Below are 15,783 nucleotides of genomic sequence, written 5' to 3'. Positions count from 1 at the left end.
TTGTGTGTGTTTATCTGGGGGAAGAGGAACAGACATAGTGGCAGTGGTGAGCAGGCAGTTGATTAGAGGTCTGGTAACACACAGTCTGAGAGATAAGAGAGAATGGACATCATAATCAGCCACCAGATTTGAAAAAAAGAGGAGGGCTAGGAGGAAAGCTTGGCGAATGGAGTCAGGTGCAGGAGCAGAATGAAGAAGCATCATTGTCTGGTTGCTCTTTGTGTGTTTACCCCCCCCCCCCCCCCGTCCCATTTCTGGCAGGGAAAGTATGGCTTCAGGGTAACCGCATGCAGAGTTAAGGATGAGGAAATGTTGCAAACAGCTACGTGATGTGTACACACACAAACTAAAACACACAAAGTAGTGCACCTATACACACATATACATGGCCACATGTACGTCTGCACACTTACAAACACACTCGCTCGTTCACACACACTCCCAAGCTCTGGCCCTCTCTTTCTGGGGGCTGCTCCAACACCTTCAACATCGTCCTCAGCAATTGTCTCCTCGCCAAGCCCACCGCCCCCCCCCCCCCCCCCCCCCCACTCCATCAGCCAATCATGCAGTCCAGCGGCCTCTGTGGTCTTCACAGCGCATGGCAACCAACAAGCCATTGCGGCCCCCCAGCACTGTGGGACGGTTCGGGGGGGGGGGCAACAGACAGACAGCTGGTCTGACCAACTAGCAGCAGATAGTGGACCTGGCGTGGTCACCAGGCACCACTCCCAACATGCTGTGCATCCGCCTTTCTCATCGTCTACAGCCGACGAACAACCCAATCACCTCACACGCCGATGCCTTTGTAAAGTGCTCCATCGTCGGGTTTTAGGTACAAGGATCTTCGTAGCATGCGGAACGCCAGAAGCCACTTCGGAGAACAGGTGCTTTGATGTGATGCAACATACGGACGTTCCTAAAAGGCCGACGGCCAGGCCACTTAATTAACCGCACTGAGGTTCACCATTTTTAATAAAAAGCAGCCTTCGGCTTATTGCAGGTTAAAGAAGGCCACATTTTATGAATTAGTCAGCGTCACCTCGCCGCTGACTCCTATTTTGAAGCGCTAAAAGCTCCCGTCATGAAGAATTAGCGGCCGCGTGCGTCAAGCACAGGGTGACTTTTGGCTGTGGTGCCACAGCAAGGTGACAGCAGGGGGTGGGGGGGGGATGCTGGACACACACTCCTGGGTGGCACCATGGACTGAAACTACAGCGCTACCATGGTACTCTGTAGAGTCACAATCACAGTCCGAAAAATAAAGATCCGCCCCTCACACCCGGCTTGTTTGCAGATCAATCTCACAGATTGGCCATACAACTGTGTTTGTGTGTGTGTGTGTGTGTGTGTGTGTGTGTGTGTGTGTGTGTGTGTGTGTGTGTCTCTCTGATTGTCTGGGGCAGGGGTTGGAGGTTGGGGGTGTTCAAAGATCAGATCGGTTACCTTGAAAAGCGGTGTCAGACAAGCAGTGACACCACCAACCCTCACCCCCCGAAATGAAAAAACACAATGAAATAAAAAACAAAACACACACACAGACGAGCACTAATGGATTTCTGAGCTGTTGCCCTCCCACTAAACCCCGATGCTTTTGAATATCGACGGCGATGGGGGGGTGGGGGGGGGGGGCAGGGGATTGTGGCAGGTGGGTTTATTATTGGCCACTGCTATTTCCCACAGGATCCCCATTTTTCCATTAACTGTGGGACATTCCCGGGGGCCAGCCTGAGTGATGGGATTCAGGAGCAAGCTAGGAAAAGGGAAGGAATTAGGTTGCCCTCCGCTGTGTGTGTGTGTGTGTGTGTGTGTGTGTGTGTGTGTTTGTGCACGCAGGGTGGATGGAGACAGGAGGCTCACACAGCCAGAACGTCCTAAACCTGCGGTAGAGAATGAGACCTCTGCAAGACGGCGCAGCGGATTAAGAACTGGAGGTGAACAGGGGAGAGAAAGTGAAGGACCTTCATCAAAGAAGGAGACCCGGCTGGACACACAGCATTTGGAACCGATTGCATCTCGGTCTAGACTTGGCCTGTGTTGTTCCATGCATGGGTGTGTGTCTGTCTTTCTGTGTGTATGTATATTTCATACAGATCTGTTGTGTGAATGTGTGTTACTGTGTGTATGAGGCGGGTTGGGCTTTTCTTGTGTGTGCTCTACGACGTGACAGGGCACGCGTGCCAAGAAAAGACGATGCGCCCTACATATCTCCCATCGCCCCATGTCCCTGTTCCCTGTTCCTTGACACTACAGCCGTTTAGCGTCATCTCAGTGCGTGTGCGTGTGTGTGTCTTAGTGTGGGTGTATGTGTGTGTGGGGCAGACAGGAAGGTAGGCCTGGCTGGCTACAGTCTCCAGTCTGTATAGATGCAAATATCCCGGGCCTTGGAGCCAAACAGATGCACGCCCGCCACACAGGGAGAGAGACACAGAGACAGAGAAAGAAAAACAGGCAGAGAGAGAGAGAGAGAGAGAGAGAGAGAGAGAGAGAGAGAGAGAGAGAGAGAGAGAGAGAGAGCGGGAGAGAGAGCGGGAGCGAGAGAGGAGAGAGAGAGAGAGAGAGAGAGAGAGAGAGAGAGAAAGAGCGGGAGAGAGAGAGAGAGCGAGAGATGGGAGAGAGCTACAGCCCAAAAAAGAGTCTCCCACTCTTTGAGAGAGGGGAGCCAGATGCTCCATTCATCATTGAGGAGGGCCATTGTGAGTGAGTTTGTGTGTGTACACGTGTGTGTGTGTGTGTGTGTGTGTGTGTGTGTGTGTGTGTGTGTGCATGTGTTTGTCTGTCGTTTTGCAGGATAGCATGCCCTTTCTTTTCCCGACAAGCTTTCCATCCTTCGCTCTTTTCGGCGTGAGAGGCAGCGGTATCAAGTACCTATTGTGTGGATTCAATTAGCGTTCATTAGCCATGGCAGTTTGATTACCGAGTTCATTTGCCTGGTGCAAAACAATGGAGCCTGCAAGCTGTCTATTATTTTATTGAGCCTAACCCCGGCGATATTGTCCTCTCTGTGGCAGAGATTGCAAAGAACGCATGGTTTGTCAGCCATGAATGAAGTGTGAGGAGAAAAGGAAGAGAAATCACACACACAAAATCACACACACCAAACACAGACACACACACAAACACACACACACACACACAGAGATCCAGAGCCTGGGAAGGACTGGACTCAGAGAAGGGGTGGAGTAAATGGAGCAGCCTTCTTTAGCGGTGAAGAGACCACGAGCTGCAGCAGGAAGAGACAAATGCAGCGCTACATCGATTGTGCTATTATAATGAGCCAGCCACTCAATCACGGCCAGTCCATGGGGGGGGGCGGTGGCTGGTGGGTGGGTAGTGCTGGTGGTGGTGGTACTGGGGCCGGCTAGTAGCCCCATTAGCAGGTCAGACCCATCAAAAGGCACAAGCCAGCAACAACCCATAAATAATCTATGTAATGTACTGATATGAAAGTGCAGAGCGTTTCACAAATTGACATCTGACTGCTTTCCCAGAATGCATTACATTTGTTTCAGACCTCTTACCCCGTTATCTGCTGTAGATAATTAGGCATTTGCGAAATACATTTTCTTACCTGCACAATAGCATTTGTTTTTCTTTGCGTGTGTGTTTGTGTGTGTTTGTTTCTGTCCATGCATGTATCTGCATGTGTGTATGGCTATTGTGCATACTTGTTTGGCATGTATGTGCATGTGTAGGTGTTTAAGTGTTGATGTGGCATGTGTGTGTGTGTGTGTGTGTGTCTGTGTGTGTGTGTGTGTGTGTGTGTGTGCTTGCTGATGTATGTGTGTGTGTGTTTGTGCGTACACGTGCATGAGTGCATGCATGCTTGTGCATGTGTGTGTGGTGTGTGTGACATATGTGTATGGAATGTGGCAAGTGTGTGGACGTTGTTTATGCATGTGTGTATATGTACGAGCGCGCTGGTATGTCATCATGTTAACATGTGTGAATCGCGTGTGCGCATGCATGTGTGTGTATGTGTACCGTTCTTGCTCCAGCCTCATCTGCACGGTGTCGTCCAGGGAGGTGGGGCCGTCGCCGGCCCGGGACTTACTGGATCCCTTCCTCTCCATCCTCTCCCCAGGGGGCTCGTCCTTTCGGTGCTTACCGAACCTGCACCCAAAACGACAACAACAAAATAAGAGCGGGGAGGGGGTGGTGTTGGTGGAGGGAGCTGAAAGTGAGCCACTGTGGGTGTATGGATCTTCCTTCCTCTCTCTCTCTCTCTCTCTTCCTATTTTACAGCAAACGTGTCTCTTTCTCTCCTGTGCAAAGCCCAGGTGAGATACCGTGAAGGAAATTAAAGTGTCAAACTGTCAGAGTCTTCAGGTTACGGGTTTGTCCCGGTTGAGACAGCTCAGAAAGAAAGAGGGAGAGGGAGAGGGAGAGAGAGAGAGAGAGAGAGAGAGAGAGAGAGAGAGAGAGAGAGAGAGAGAGAGAGAGAGAGAGATCAACACCCCCCCCCCACCTGAGGTGCCCATTCTTTATTGAAAGAATAATTCCAGCGTCTACAGTTTTTTTCTTCCATACCGACGCAATCATAGCACATCAAGGTGTATTAAAACCGCCCAAAAGACAATGAAGAAAGAAAAGATGGCAGCCCAAAAGAACGAACGTTGGTAGCCCCCTCTACCAACGTGTCTGCCCCCCCCCCCGACAGCCCAGAACAAATCTGACGGAAGCGAAGATGTGACGCGGGAGGAGGATAGGGGGTGAGGGACTAGAGAGTGTGTGTGTGTGTGTGTGTGTATGTGTGTGTGTGTGTGTGTGTGTGTGTGTGTGTGTGTGCGTGTGTGCGTGTGTGTGTGCTTGCATGTAGGTGGGTGTGTTGCTATGAGTGTGTGTGTGTGTGTGTGTGTGTGTGTGTGTGTGTGTGTGTGTGTGTGTGTGTGTGTGTGTGTGCGTGTGTGCGTGTGTGTGTGCTTGCATGTAGGTGGGTGTGGGTGTGTTGCTGTGAGTGTGTGCTTGAGGGGGAGGATCATTTGTGGATTTGTCTTCCTACATCTCCTCATGGCACCTTATGAGAAAACTTATTTTTTCTCGTTTCAAAAGATTGAAGTCGCACGCAGCTGTGCCTGAGGCCATGACAGCTTCATGGCGAGGTGAGAGTAAGCAAAAACTTATTGTTGAACACAACCCCTGCTCCGCCCCTCAGCCACGCCCCCCCATCTCAGCCCCACCCCCCTGGTTACTACGCTGATCTGATGTTGACCGCATGAGTCGTTGAGAGGTGTGAGAAAATGATGGGGAATGGGGGGGAGAGAGAGAGACACAGAGAGAGAGAGAGAGAGAGAGAGAGAGAGAGAGTGAGAGAGAGAGAGAGAGAGAGAGAGAGAGAGAGAGAGAGAGAGAGAGAGTGTGAGAGGGGGAGAGTGTGAGAGTGAGAGAGGGAGGGAGCAAGGGTCTGCTGAAAATCACAGTAATTTACCGAAAGTTCACACTAGTTCACACAAGAAAAGACACCCATATGCTAATTAACGCATGCTGATTGGCCATTGACCACATGAACCCTCCTGCCGTCTGCTTTGAAAATGTTTATTATATATGTGATGCGCGTCACCTCCAATGTGGCGGCTCCTCAGAGGCTCCGAGGGGAAACCATACCCACTCATTTAATGCTTATCAGTGCATTTAATATCCTCACATTTCTTATGCATCAATAAGGAGGTGCATGCTCCGGAACAATCAGAGTACACCAATAGCTGATTGCGAAGACAAAGCAACGATAAAAAGGTAAATAAGAATGAAAACGCGTGTGTGACGGATAAGAAAGATCGGGACTCGATTGCGCTAATCAACAGCAACAGGCTTTGTTTTTCCCTGAATGGCTTATCTCTCTCCAACTCGACACTAACGCACGACACGGGTGAAGGGACAAAAGCTCCACACGGATGACGTCGGTCCAAACCATCTACTGCTTAAAAAGTGGTCTCATTCCATCTTAGACGGAGGTGTGGAAACGAAGCGGGAGGACTTTATCTCTGCAGCCCCTCAGGGCCTTCATTTCCTTCATTTCCTGCTTATTTATTCCATTCTTTACACCTGCCTTCATCCCTTTTGCCAAAAAACACTCCCTCAAAAAAAACGCTCAAAGACTCAACATCAGACAGGGTTGACTCGGGGCCAAAGGGAAAAGGAAAAAGTAGAAAGAAAGAAGTGAATATATTCATGAATTGGGCTTTCTATCCCGGCTGGATGTTTATTTATTCCACTTTACATTAAAAGCGGAGGAGACCTTTTGCGTAGAATGCCTTCCCTTTGGTGGAAAGCCACAGCTTTTTTTTTCTTTTTGTGGAATTGTAATCAGGCGAATGCAGCGGGGGGCCTACAGAGAGGTCTGGCTGCTCCATCCAGCCCGCAAGAGGCCCCGGGGCGAAGGATACGGGCTCCTCACATTACCTGATTAATTAATCAACAAATGGCTCTAGTTGGGCATAAAACTCTGAGCTGTGGGAATGCTAATAATAGGGAGCGGTGCTATCTATCACCAGAGCAGGTGACAGCTCCCTTCGCCAACACCCCCCTCTGCCCCACCACCCCCCATCGCCTCTTCCTCTTCTCAAGGACTTTCATCCCCCGCCCCCACACTCGCCCCGTTGGAGTTTTATTCACCTTCCCTTGTTTTTTTTCCTTGGCTCGACCAAATGTATTTTTCACTTTTTTATAGTTTTCCTAGGATCTAATCCTCTTCCTCCACTCCCCCCGGCCCCAAATCAAAGTCCCCACCCACTTACTCAAAGTAACGAGACATAAAAGAATAAAGGTTCACTTTCAGCCTCAACTTGTTCTCCCCACTGTCCGGACCAACATTCAGACAAAGTGAGTCGTGGTGGGGCATACTAGGGTGAACAGAAGCATACAAAAAGAATCTCTGAACACACACACACACACACACACACACACACACACACACACACACACACACACACACACACACACACACACACACACACACACACACAAACCCAAACTCCCACATCCATCCATCCATCCATCCATCCACCCACCAACCCCCTGGCCCCCTGCTGCCTGCGACGGGGGGTCCCAGCACGCGGCCACGGGACTGGAGAGGCAGAGCAGAGAGGAGGGGGCTGAGCCATTAGCAGGCCATGGGGAGGCTCACTGCCCCTCTAAGGCCCAGCTCTGCCCTGCCTGTGAACACCGGCGGGGCTGCCGCTTCCCCGGCAGTAGGGTGGGGAATCACGGTGCTGCTGGAACACAGGATCAACCCACACACAACCTCCAACCGACTCACACATTCACTGCACATTTTCTTATTTTTCTTATTTATTGAAAAATGAACTCCACATAGAAGTAGGGAGGGGAAAGGAGATTAAAGCCATCAAGGGGAGAGCGAAACTCACACGACCGTGGCGTGTTGATTCGGGAAGAATCAAAAGAGCAAAAGAAAAGGAGCAGAAAATATTGACGTCCGTGCCTGTCTGTGGAAGATAAGCGTCTCATTTGAGAGAAGGGAGGAATCTGATAGAAATCTGTAATGATTTTAAGTAAATCAGTGTCACACCAGAAGACACTATTCAGCTCTTTCTGTGTGTGGGGTGGGGGGGTGGGGGGGGTGGGGTGGGGGTGGGGTAAGAAAAATAATGTGTCGCCGAAATTGGCACCTGTGCATAAATTAGGGCTGGCATCGGAGACAGTATTGAGGACAAGCCTGATGAGGCCTGATAATAAGTTATTGATTAGCAACAACAGCTTATGGGCAGGGCAGTGATAGCGGCAAGAACACGCCACTCGATGCAGCAGTTCAGGAAAGTTGAGCACAAAGTGTACTCAGAGGATCCCTGAGTAAACGTCTGACTAGGTTATCTCTTTCTGCTGTGACGGCTGTGTTCTGGTTTCACTGAAGAAAAGTTTTTAAACCCCTACCTTCGTTTGTACAACTTTTAAATGATCTGTCTCAAAGCTTGCAAATCTCTCTCGCTCCATCCCACTCTCTCTCATTCTCTCTAAGGGCTTACAGAGTGAAAAAGAAAAAAAGAGAAAGAATGAGAAAATTAAAGACTGACAGGCAGGCCGAAGGAAAGCAAGAAAGACAGAAATGCAAAAAGCTAGGGAGGTACCAGGTGAGCTCCTGTTCAATGCCTTCTGAGCATAATTAAAGTAATTAAAATATCCAATCAAGTATGTAAGTAAAATATCACTGACAAAGCTCAAATTGCTGCTGTACAGTCCAAACAAATGTGAATAGAAACGTATAAAAGACAACTCTATTCACAGCTATTCCTTATTGGCTGGGAGCCAGGGTCGGCCATTGAAATCCCATGTAACGTAGCGCATGTCAACGGCACATGATAGATGCTTTATGAGCTGGCAGCTGCCATGTGGACCCACGCAATAACGAGGAGGAGAGAGATTGAGGGGTTTATATAGGCTTCTACTGACTGCGTCTCCTCAGACATATGATATATATATAGATATACCCTCTTTAAAGTGTATGTATTTACTCAGGTGGTTTCTATTTAGGGCCGTCTTTGCTGTGTTTAGAGATGGAGGATAAGTGGGCAAGAAAGTTGCTTCATCTAACATCATTAATTCATAACAACTTAATAACACAGTACAATGGAGTAGAAAAACAGCCAGGTACATAAAATCAGCTATGTTTTTTGGTCGTTTTTTTCTATTCTTTCTTCCTCCTCACAGTCCCTAATCTTGGGAAAGCGTTTAGGGAGCAAGTATGATGTGTTTTGACATCCTGTGTCATGAGTTGACGCGTGGTCCCAAAAGGGAAAATTGCGATAAAAGAAGGGGAGAGATTGGAGAGATGGCGCCACCGAAAGCTGCTTATTTCCCGACCTCTCTCTCTCTCTCTCTGTGTCTCGCCGTCTCTCGTCCCCCTAAAAGCAGTGCCTTTGAAATTGAAGGCAGAAAGCTGATGGACTAAAAGCCTCCTACTTCAACCTCAATCTTGCAGGGTGGAGGTGGTGGTGTAAGATGTTCTGCAGGGACACACACCTTCCCACCCACCAATTAAACTATCTTACAGAGCGAGACAAATAGAGGTCAGGGTGCTGATGATGATGATAATGTTGGGGGGGGGAGGTTGATGGTGATGGTGGAGATGATGACAATGAGGTTGACGATGATGGTGATGATAAAGGTGCTGGTGATGATGACTATGATGACGGGGATCAGTGTCAATTTCAATATTGTTTATTTTAGGGAAAGAGAGAAACAACAAAAGACAAAGACAGACACAGAAAGAGCAAGGGGGCAGAGACAGTGAAAGACAAAGAGAGAGAAAGAAAGAAGAATAAAGAGAGCTAGATAAAAATCTGTGAAAGGCAAGTTTAAAGAGAAGTGTGTGGGGCTGGATCGTTATTGTTTTTGCACAGCCAACCTGAAAGCTTATCGAACGGTGTTTGGGGCGAGAATGCCTGAGTCCCACCCACCGCCCACTCCACTGTGTCTGGGGCGGTCGTGAGCGCAGAACAAACACCCGGTACCGCTCATAACTGTAATCCATAAAACGCCTGCATAATAATTCTCTCTTCACACAAGGATGAGCGGCGACATCATTATCAGGCTATCGATGGTGTCTTCGGGTCCAGAATAATTACATCACAAAGTAAGTTGGAAAACAACAGAAGAAGAAAATACCATTGTGATTCTTCCTGCCTCTGTCTCTCCCTCTTCCTCTCTCTCTTCTTCTCTCTCTCCTTTTATCTCTCTCTCACTCGTTCTAAGCATGTTCTTTTGGGTGTATACTTGTTTTTTTTAGTTTTCTACCATTTTTTTTTATTAAGTTAGGTGGGTTTTCCCACCTACCTGGCACATTGTCTGTGAGGGCCTTAATGGAGGGCCATGGGAACCTGACGCCATGAGAGGCGAAGGGGAGGCGAGAAGGAAAGGAGGAGAGGAGAAGCAGTCAGAAACGTCTGCCCTGCCTGCTGTAGCTCTCTGGTTATGTTGTTGTTGTCGTTTAGGCGGGTAGCACACATGTGTCTGTCGGTCCTGGGGCTAAACACGACGATTACTTGTCAAAAGGATAATGGGAAAGAAAACAAACCGAGGACAAACCGATAAAAAGGAAATCAAAACATAGAGTGAGAGATAGCGAGAGGCAGAGAGACAAAGCAATGGTTTCCCATAGCCACCTGCTAGTCGATTAGCTCCCCCCCCAGCCGAACTCGTTAGCAACATGTTGCCCCTTGCCCTGCTAATCTGCTACCCCTTTTGAGCTAGAGGCTAAGCTACGTAATGAAGCACCCGTGCAAAGCATCTTAATATTGTGTTAGGTTTGAAGGCTAAATGGAAAGGCACCGACCAACGCAATTACACTGAATTAGTAAAATATTTGTTAGAGAAACAGCTACTCCATGTGTGCATATCGATTTTTGCCTTTTCTGCCAGGTCAGGCATGAATCATTTCAACCCTCCGCTGAGACCTCTTCAGTCTTTCCCTGATTGGCCGAAGCCCTGTGTCGACCGAGCCAATCGTTGGTCTCCCAACGAGTAATGGGGAAGATGTGGATTGACCTTAGGCAACAGGGACAAGACAGAGAGCATGAGAGGTGGAGCAGAACAAAAAACTGGGAGTGAGGAGCATAGGAAAAGAGGGAGGGAGGGACGGAGTGAGGGAGAGATGGAGGGAGGCTGGGAGGGGAGCCCACAGGACTGTTGGAGACACGAGATGCATTTATTCATGACAAGAGGCCAAGTCCCGGGAGGGGACAGAAAAAGTGAAAAAAAGAATCTATAAAAAAAAATCGGTTCCCGGCAGAAAGTGACTGGGCTTTTTATTACTCATGGCTTAGCATAAAGAGATGCCGCCGCCTTCTGGAATGTTCTGTTCAAGCGAGGGGCTGGCGAGGTCTGCTTCCATATCCGTCTCATTCATCACCATGCAGCGCAGGCAAAGCAAGGGGAAATATGTATGACAGTGAAACAAAAGCAAGCGGCAGCTATATGGATATTGTGCCGCTTCACATTTCGGCATTGCCACAGAGTCATTTTCTTCTGCCACCCTCATCAGGCCTTCTGTTTACCATAAACAGGTTATTGTATGGAAATGATTCTCTGGCTGAAATCAAGATGCATGAGAATAGGAGGTTTATTGCCCTTTTTGGAAAATAGTTTCTGGCCTTACTTATCTGCAACCTGCCGTCCCTTTCCAGTCAGTGTCTGCCTACCGGAGGGACAAAATGCATTCAAACATGTTTTCGATTTGTTGTTCTCGTTTCGGCGTGATTATTTCTTGATCCTTGTTTTGGTAGTATCTGTCCGTTTCGCAGAATTTGCGTGTGTCTCTGTGTGTGCGCTTGCTTGTGTGACTAAACAGGTAGCGCGGCATTCCTATATTTCAAACCCACATCTGCCGCAACAAAGGGCGGGGGCTCTCCCCGCGCCGTGACATGATTGCCTTTAATGTTTGCCATAAATCAGGTTGTGTTGTGTGTGGTGTGGAGGCTGGGGTGGCACTGCTGGTGGAGGAGGAGGGAGTTGGGTGACAGCTTTTTTATTTTTTTATTTTCATGCAGACGCAGCTGAACGTCACAAATCTGCCTGGCCGACACATGGATGATTTAAGCCCCTCATTACACTGCAACAAGGAGCCATCCATACAGACACCCCTCTCTCGGCTGCTCTAAAGCACACACTTTGTCTACGGTCCGTACTGCTCCTGGAAGCGTGACGGTACAGAGGCTGTGGAGCTTGCTTCATGGGCACAACCTGTCAACACCCCCTTTTAGCATCAATTCCGGGAGATCCCATCAACACCCATGCCCTTCTTTAAGAGGTGAAGGGTGAAGGGGGGGTGCTCTAGTGGTGAGGGTGTTTGTCACCCAGCCCAACATATCTGGGCTCGAAGTCTGATTGTAAGCGGAATACCTGTAGGCATCCTTGAGCAGGACGGATAATCCCTAACTGCTCCTTAATGATATGTATATAGGATTCACCGTAGTTGCTGTGGCTAAACGCACCTGTTTAATGACAGAATAGTAAACAAGGTAGAAGAGTGCGTAGGCAGAGGGGAAATGGGGAGGGGCCGAGGACAATAGGGTTCATGATTGACCTCGCACTAATAGCCTTGCAGCACTTCAACAGTGATGTCCGAGATAAGGATCAATCGGCCTGTCATAGGGAAGATGGGGGGGGGGGGGGGGTGTCTTGACAGCAAATTAGATGGTATGGACAGGTGTCTGCCCAACCTGATCTGCAAGTGTGCCTGGAGTACAAGCAACAACAAAAGAGGACTTTAGATGGACACAGCAAGTATATACACCAAACTAAAAGAACACACTTGAATGTGCGCTGCAGTGTTAGCAAATACAGGTTGACTATTTCTAGATAGCTTACAGAGACGCTCCCAGAATAATCATATTACAGAGGAAGTTGTAGAAGAACAGAAGAGATAAATGTCATAGTGCACCAATATATACATCTCTCTCTCTCTCTCTCTCTCTCTCTCTCTCTCTCTCTCTCTCTCTCTCTTCATGAACACTTTTTAACATTGTGCTTAGCAAACATAACATTTAAATGGGGGCGGATTCCCTCTAAACACACAAGAAAACACACACACAAACACAAACACACACACACACACACACACACACACACACACACAGGCAGTGCAGAGTGAGGAGGAGGTTCAGATGGAGGTGCAGAGACGGGGTGGAGCAATGGGATGCGGGTGCAGGAGGGAAGCTGTGACCTAGATACAGCAGGACACCCTGCATTCCTAATGGAGCATTTGGATCAACCTCGACAATCTGTAGACACTGCTGCCTGCCTTGTGCATTCACTAAGACACACGCAATGCATGTGCACACGCACACACATCGAAAATGCATACACACATACACAAATACACACACACAAAAACACAAAAGATGCATTCATACATGAAAGTGAAAGCAGCCGACATCAGCTCCCCTAATGATGGAGCTATATCTGAAAAGGCTGTGAAAACACAAAGGTTCTACAGCCATACGACTGTGCATATATTTGTTCCTTCAGCACGATAGAGATTACGATTAAAATACAATATATAAATAAATCAAAGTTTGCTGATGTGTCACCACCCCTTCTCCTTGCACGTGTTGCTGGTAGTCTTTTTGGATTTAGAGGAAGAACAACTTTGACTTGATGTGAATATATGCATAACTACCTCTTTAAACGACACTCGGGTAACAGGTAGAATAGCGAGAGCTTTTGCAGGTTGTCTGTCTGAGAACAAAGACAGAGGGTTTGGAGCGGGGGCGTGTATGTTTGGGGGTGGGTGTGGGTGGGACAAGGGGAGGGGGGAGAGAGGAGAAGGCGGAACCATTGATCCGTGCCTCACAGCCGTCCCAGCGTGTCAAGGTAGAGGCCTTTCTGTCAATGCCACGGTAGGACTCAAGAGCATGTCCTCCAGAGACTACACGTGTGTGTGTGTGTGTGTGTGTGTGTGTGTGTGTGTGTGTGCGTGTGTGTGTGTGTGTGTGTGTGAGTGAATGTGACTGTGTGTGTGATTGTGTGTGTGTGTGTGTGTATTTGTGTGTGTCGGTGTGCATGTCTGTGTGTGTGTGTGTGTGTGTGTGTGTGTGTGTGTGTGTGTGTGTGTGCGCCCACATGTGTGTCTGGAGACCACACATGAAAATCCCAAATGGAATGAGAGGAGAGTGACTAGGTGTGAGAAAGAGTAAGGCAGACTGGAGGCACTATTGCAACCAAAGAAAAGGTTGAGGTTGTAGATGCAAGTTAACTGATGCTAATCTACAAAGAAAACTAACAAAGAAATGTTGAAACAAAATGTGGACATGTTAAGCCGTTAATCAACTTAAGCTTTGTCTGGTATTTGGAGAGTAGTCAAAAAAGTCACTGCTTTTTGACATCCTATTAACCTTTTTTTATTTGAAGCCCTAATAGATTCTTGTTTATTTGCTTGCTTGCCTCTTTTCATATTTGTATTTTAGAAATGCTGGCGAATATATTAATGATAACCTTGCACCTTTTTTAAGTTGGCCTTGACAAGCATATACGACAGGATATATGACAATTTGTATAGTCATATGCCATATCTCCTCCATGTTTCCTATGATGTGATTTGACCTACAATGCCTGTATTATTCTAAGGTGTTATGATATAACATGGTGCAGTGGTTACAATACTAAATGTCAATGATGTTGTAAAATTGTCCACAGGCCCATTTGAACTTTGAGCACCGGCCTGCCTAATGATGTCTGCACTTCGCTCAAAGGTCCAATCCAATAGAATATACAGTGAATTTCTATTCTATTTTAGTTTGGTCGAGCTTGTGGTATTGAAGTATCTCTATAGGTATAACAATAGGTAACCCAAATTGCACTGAAGAGAGCTAAATTTTTTGTGTGAAATTTAAACAACTCAGGAAATGTAGAACTGATGGCCTTAAGTTGTTCTGTACAGTTCTTAAAACAGAGAGGTATTTTCTGAGAGGGGCGTGGATGTGCTGTTGGGAACTTCTCAGTGGGCATGGCATCCGTGGAAGAGTGCAAATCACAGAGGATCTCAAGAAGTTTGAGTGTCAAGAGACTGAAGAGTTTGTTTCTTGAGGGATGATTTTCCAAGAGCTATAGCCCCCAGAAAGATGCTTTTCTCAAGAGTACGGATCTTCAGATTGGATATTTCGTTTCCAAAAGGTGTTATTTTGTTTTCAAAGGAGTTGTTCTACAAAGCGTCAGTCATCTGCCTTTTCTCACAGGAATCAACAAGTACTTTAACAACCAGAAATCAAACAAAACAAGGCATTTGAGTTGAGCAGAGTGTTAACCCAAGTTTAACTTTTTTTTGGGATGGTGCTTGTTTCAAGTATTCAACGTATGCTTCGAGATACACCTTTTGAAAAGAAAGAACAATATAATTAGCGAAAAATAAAATAATTTAATTCATGCTGTTTACTCAAGCGACATTAATTTGCCTGAACCGAAAGGTCAATTGCTTCTTATTATTTAGCCTCACACATTCGTGAATGGATTATGGGGACCTGTTTTACAATTAGCCATAAACTCAGGGGTGATGAGAAGTTCATTTTCTCACGCACACACATCTAGCTTTGATTCTCTGGTGGGTATGTTTAGATCAAATGCACTTGGAGAAAATACGTGATCATTCCAATGGCAGTTCTTCTGACCCAGATACTGGCAGGGTGACTGTGATTTTTTTTGCCTCTACTTCATGTTGCCACACAACCGCAACAGCTGCAGAGCATCATGTCGTACAAACGTGGGAAGAAGTCCTGCTTCACCCAAACTGTCGGTTCATCCAGACTCGTAAAAAGTAAGTCACGATAAAAGTTTATCTCGCTCTGCCTCATCATATGCGAGAGGGTGAGTGAGAGGCCAATTAAACGCCCTTCATAGAAAACAGAAAGAGACAGGGAGTGAGAGAGAGTGAGAGATAGAGCGAAAGAGAGAGAACAAGCGAACAGGAGAGAGAGGGAGCAAGAGAGGGAGAGCGAGAGAGAGAGAGAGAGAGCGAGAGAGAGAGAACTAGCGAAGAAGAGAGAGAGGGAGCAAGAGAGAGAGAGAGAAATAGAGAAGGCGAGAGAACAAAGAAGAAAGTTATGTTTCTGCTGACAACCGTACCGGAGGAAAAGCATAAACAGATCAAAGGTAAAGAATACAAATGCAGAAAGAGCTGTGGAAACAAGGGGCTGAAAAACAGAATACAAAAATGATGTCTTTAACACCAAACACAAGTCTAGACAGTTGACAGTGTGGGGAGGAGAACCTCTATCCAGGGCCATTAATTGGTTGCCTTTGACGAAAATTAGACGAGGCGCTCGACATCGATTGATATTACCT

At 47.4% G+C, this 15,783-nt stretch overlaps 1 protein-coding gene across 4 annotated transcripts in view; it reads right to left on the bottom strand.

Annotated features, from left to right (window-relative positions):
- Positions 1–15,783, bottom strand: part of pard3aa (par-3 family cell polarity regulator alpha, a) — a 353,818-nt gene that overhangs the window by 76,057 nt on the left and 261,978 nt on the right. For all 4 annotated transcript variants that reach the window (XM_079755248.1, XM_079755251.1, XM_079755250.1 and 1 more), the window contains one exon: positions 3,982–4,110. In XM_079755248.1, coding sequence (XP_079611374.1) covers positions 3,982–4,110 — 129 coding nt within the window. The remainder of the gene's footprint in view (positions 1–3,981; positions 4,111–15,783) is intronic.

Source organism: Pollachius pollachius (assembly GCF_949987615.1).
Source record: "Pollachius pollachius genome assembly, chromosome: 17".
NCBI classification, from domain to species: Eukaryota; Metazoa; Chordata; class Actinopteri; order Gadiformes; family Gadidae; genus Pollachius; species Pollachius pollachius.
Note: the sequence above shows the minus strand (reverse complement) of the source record. Positions and strands in the feature narration are given on the sequence as shown.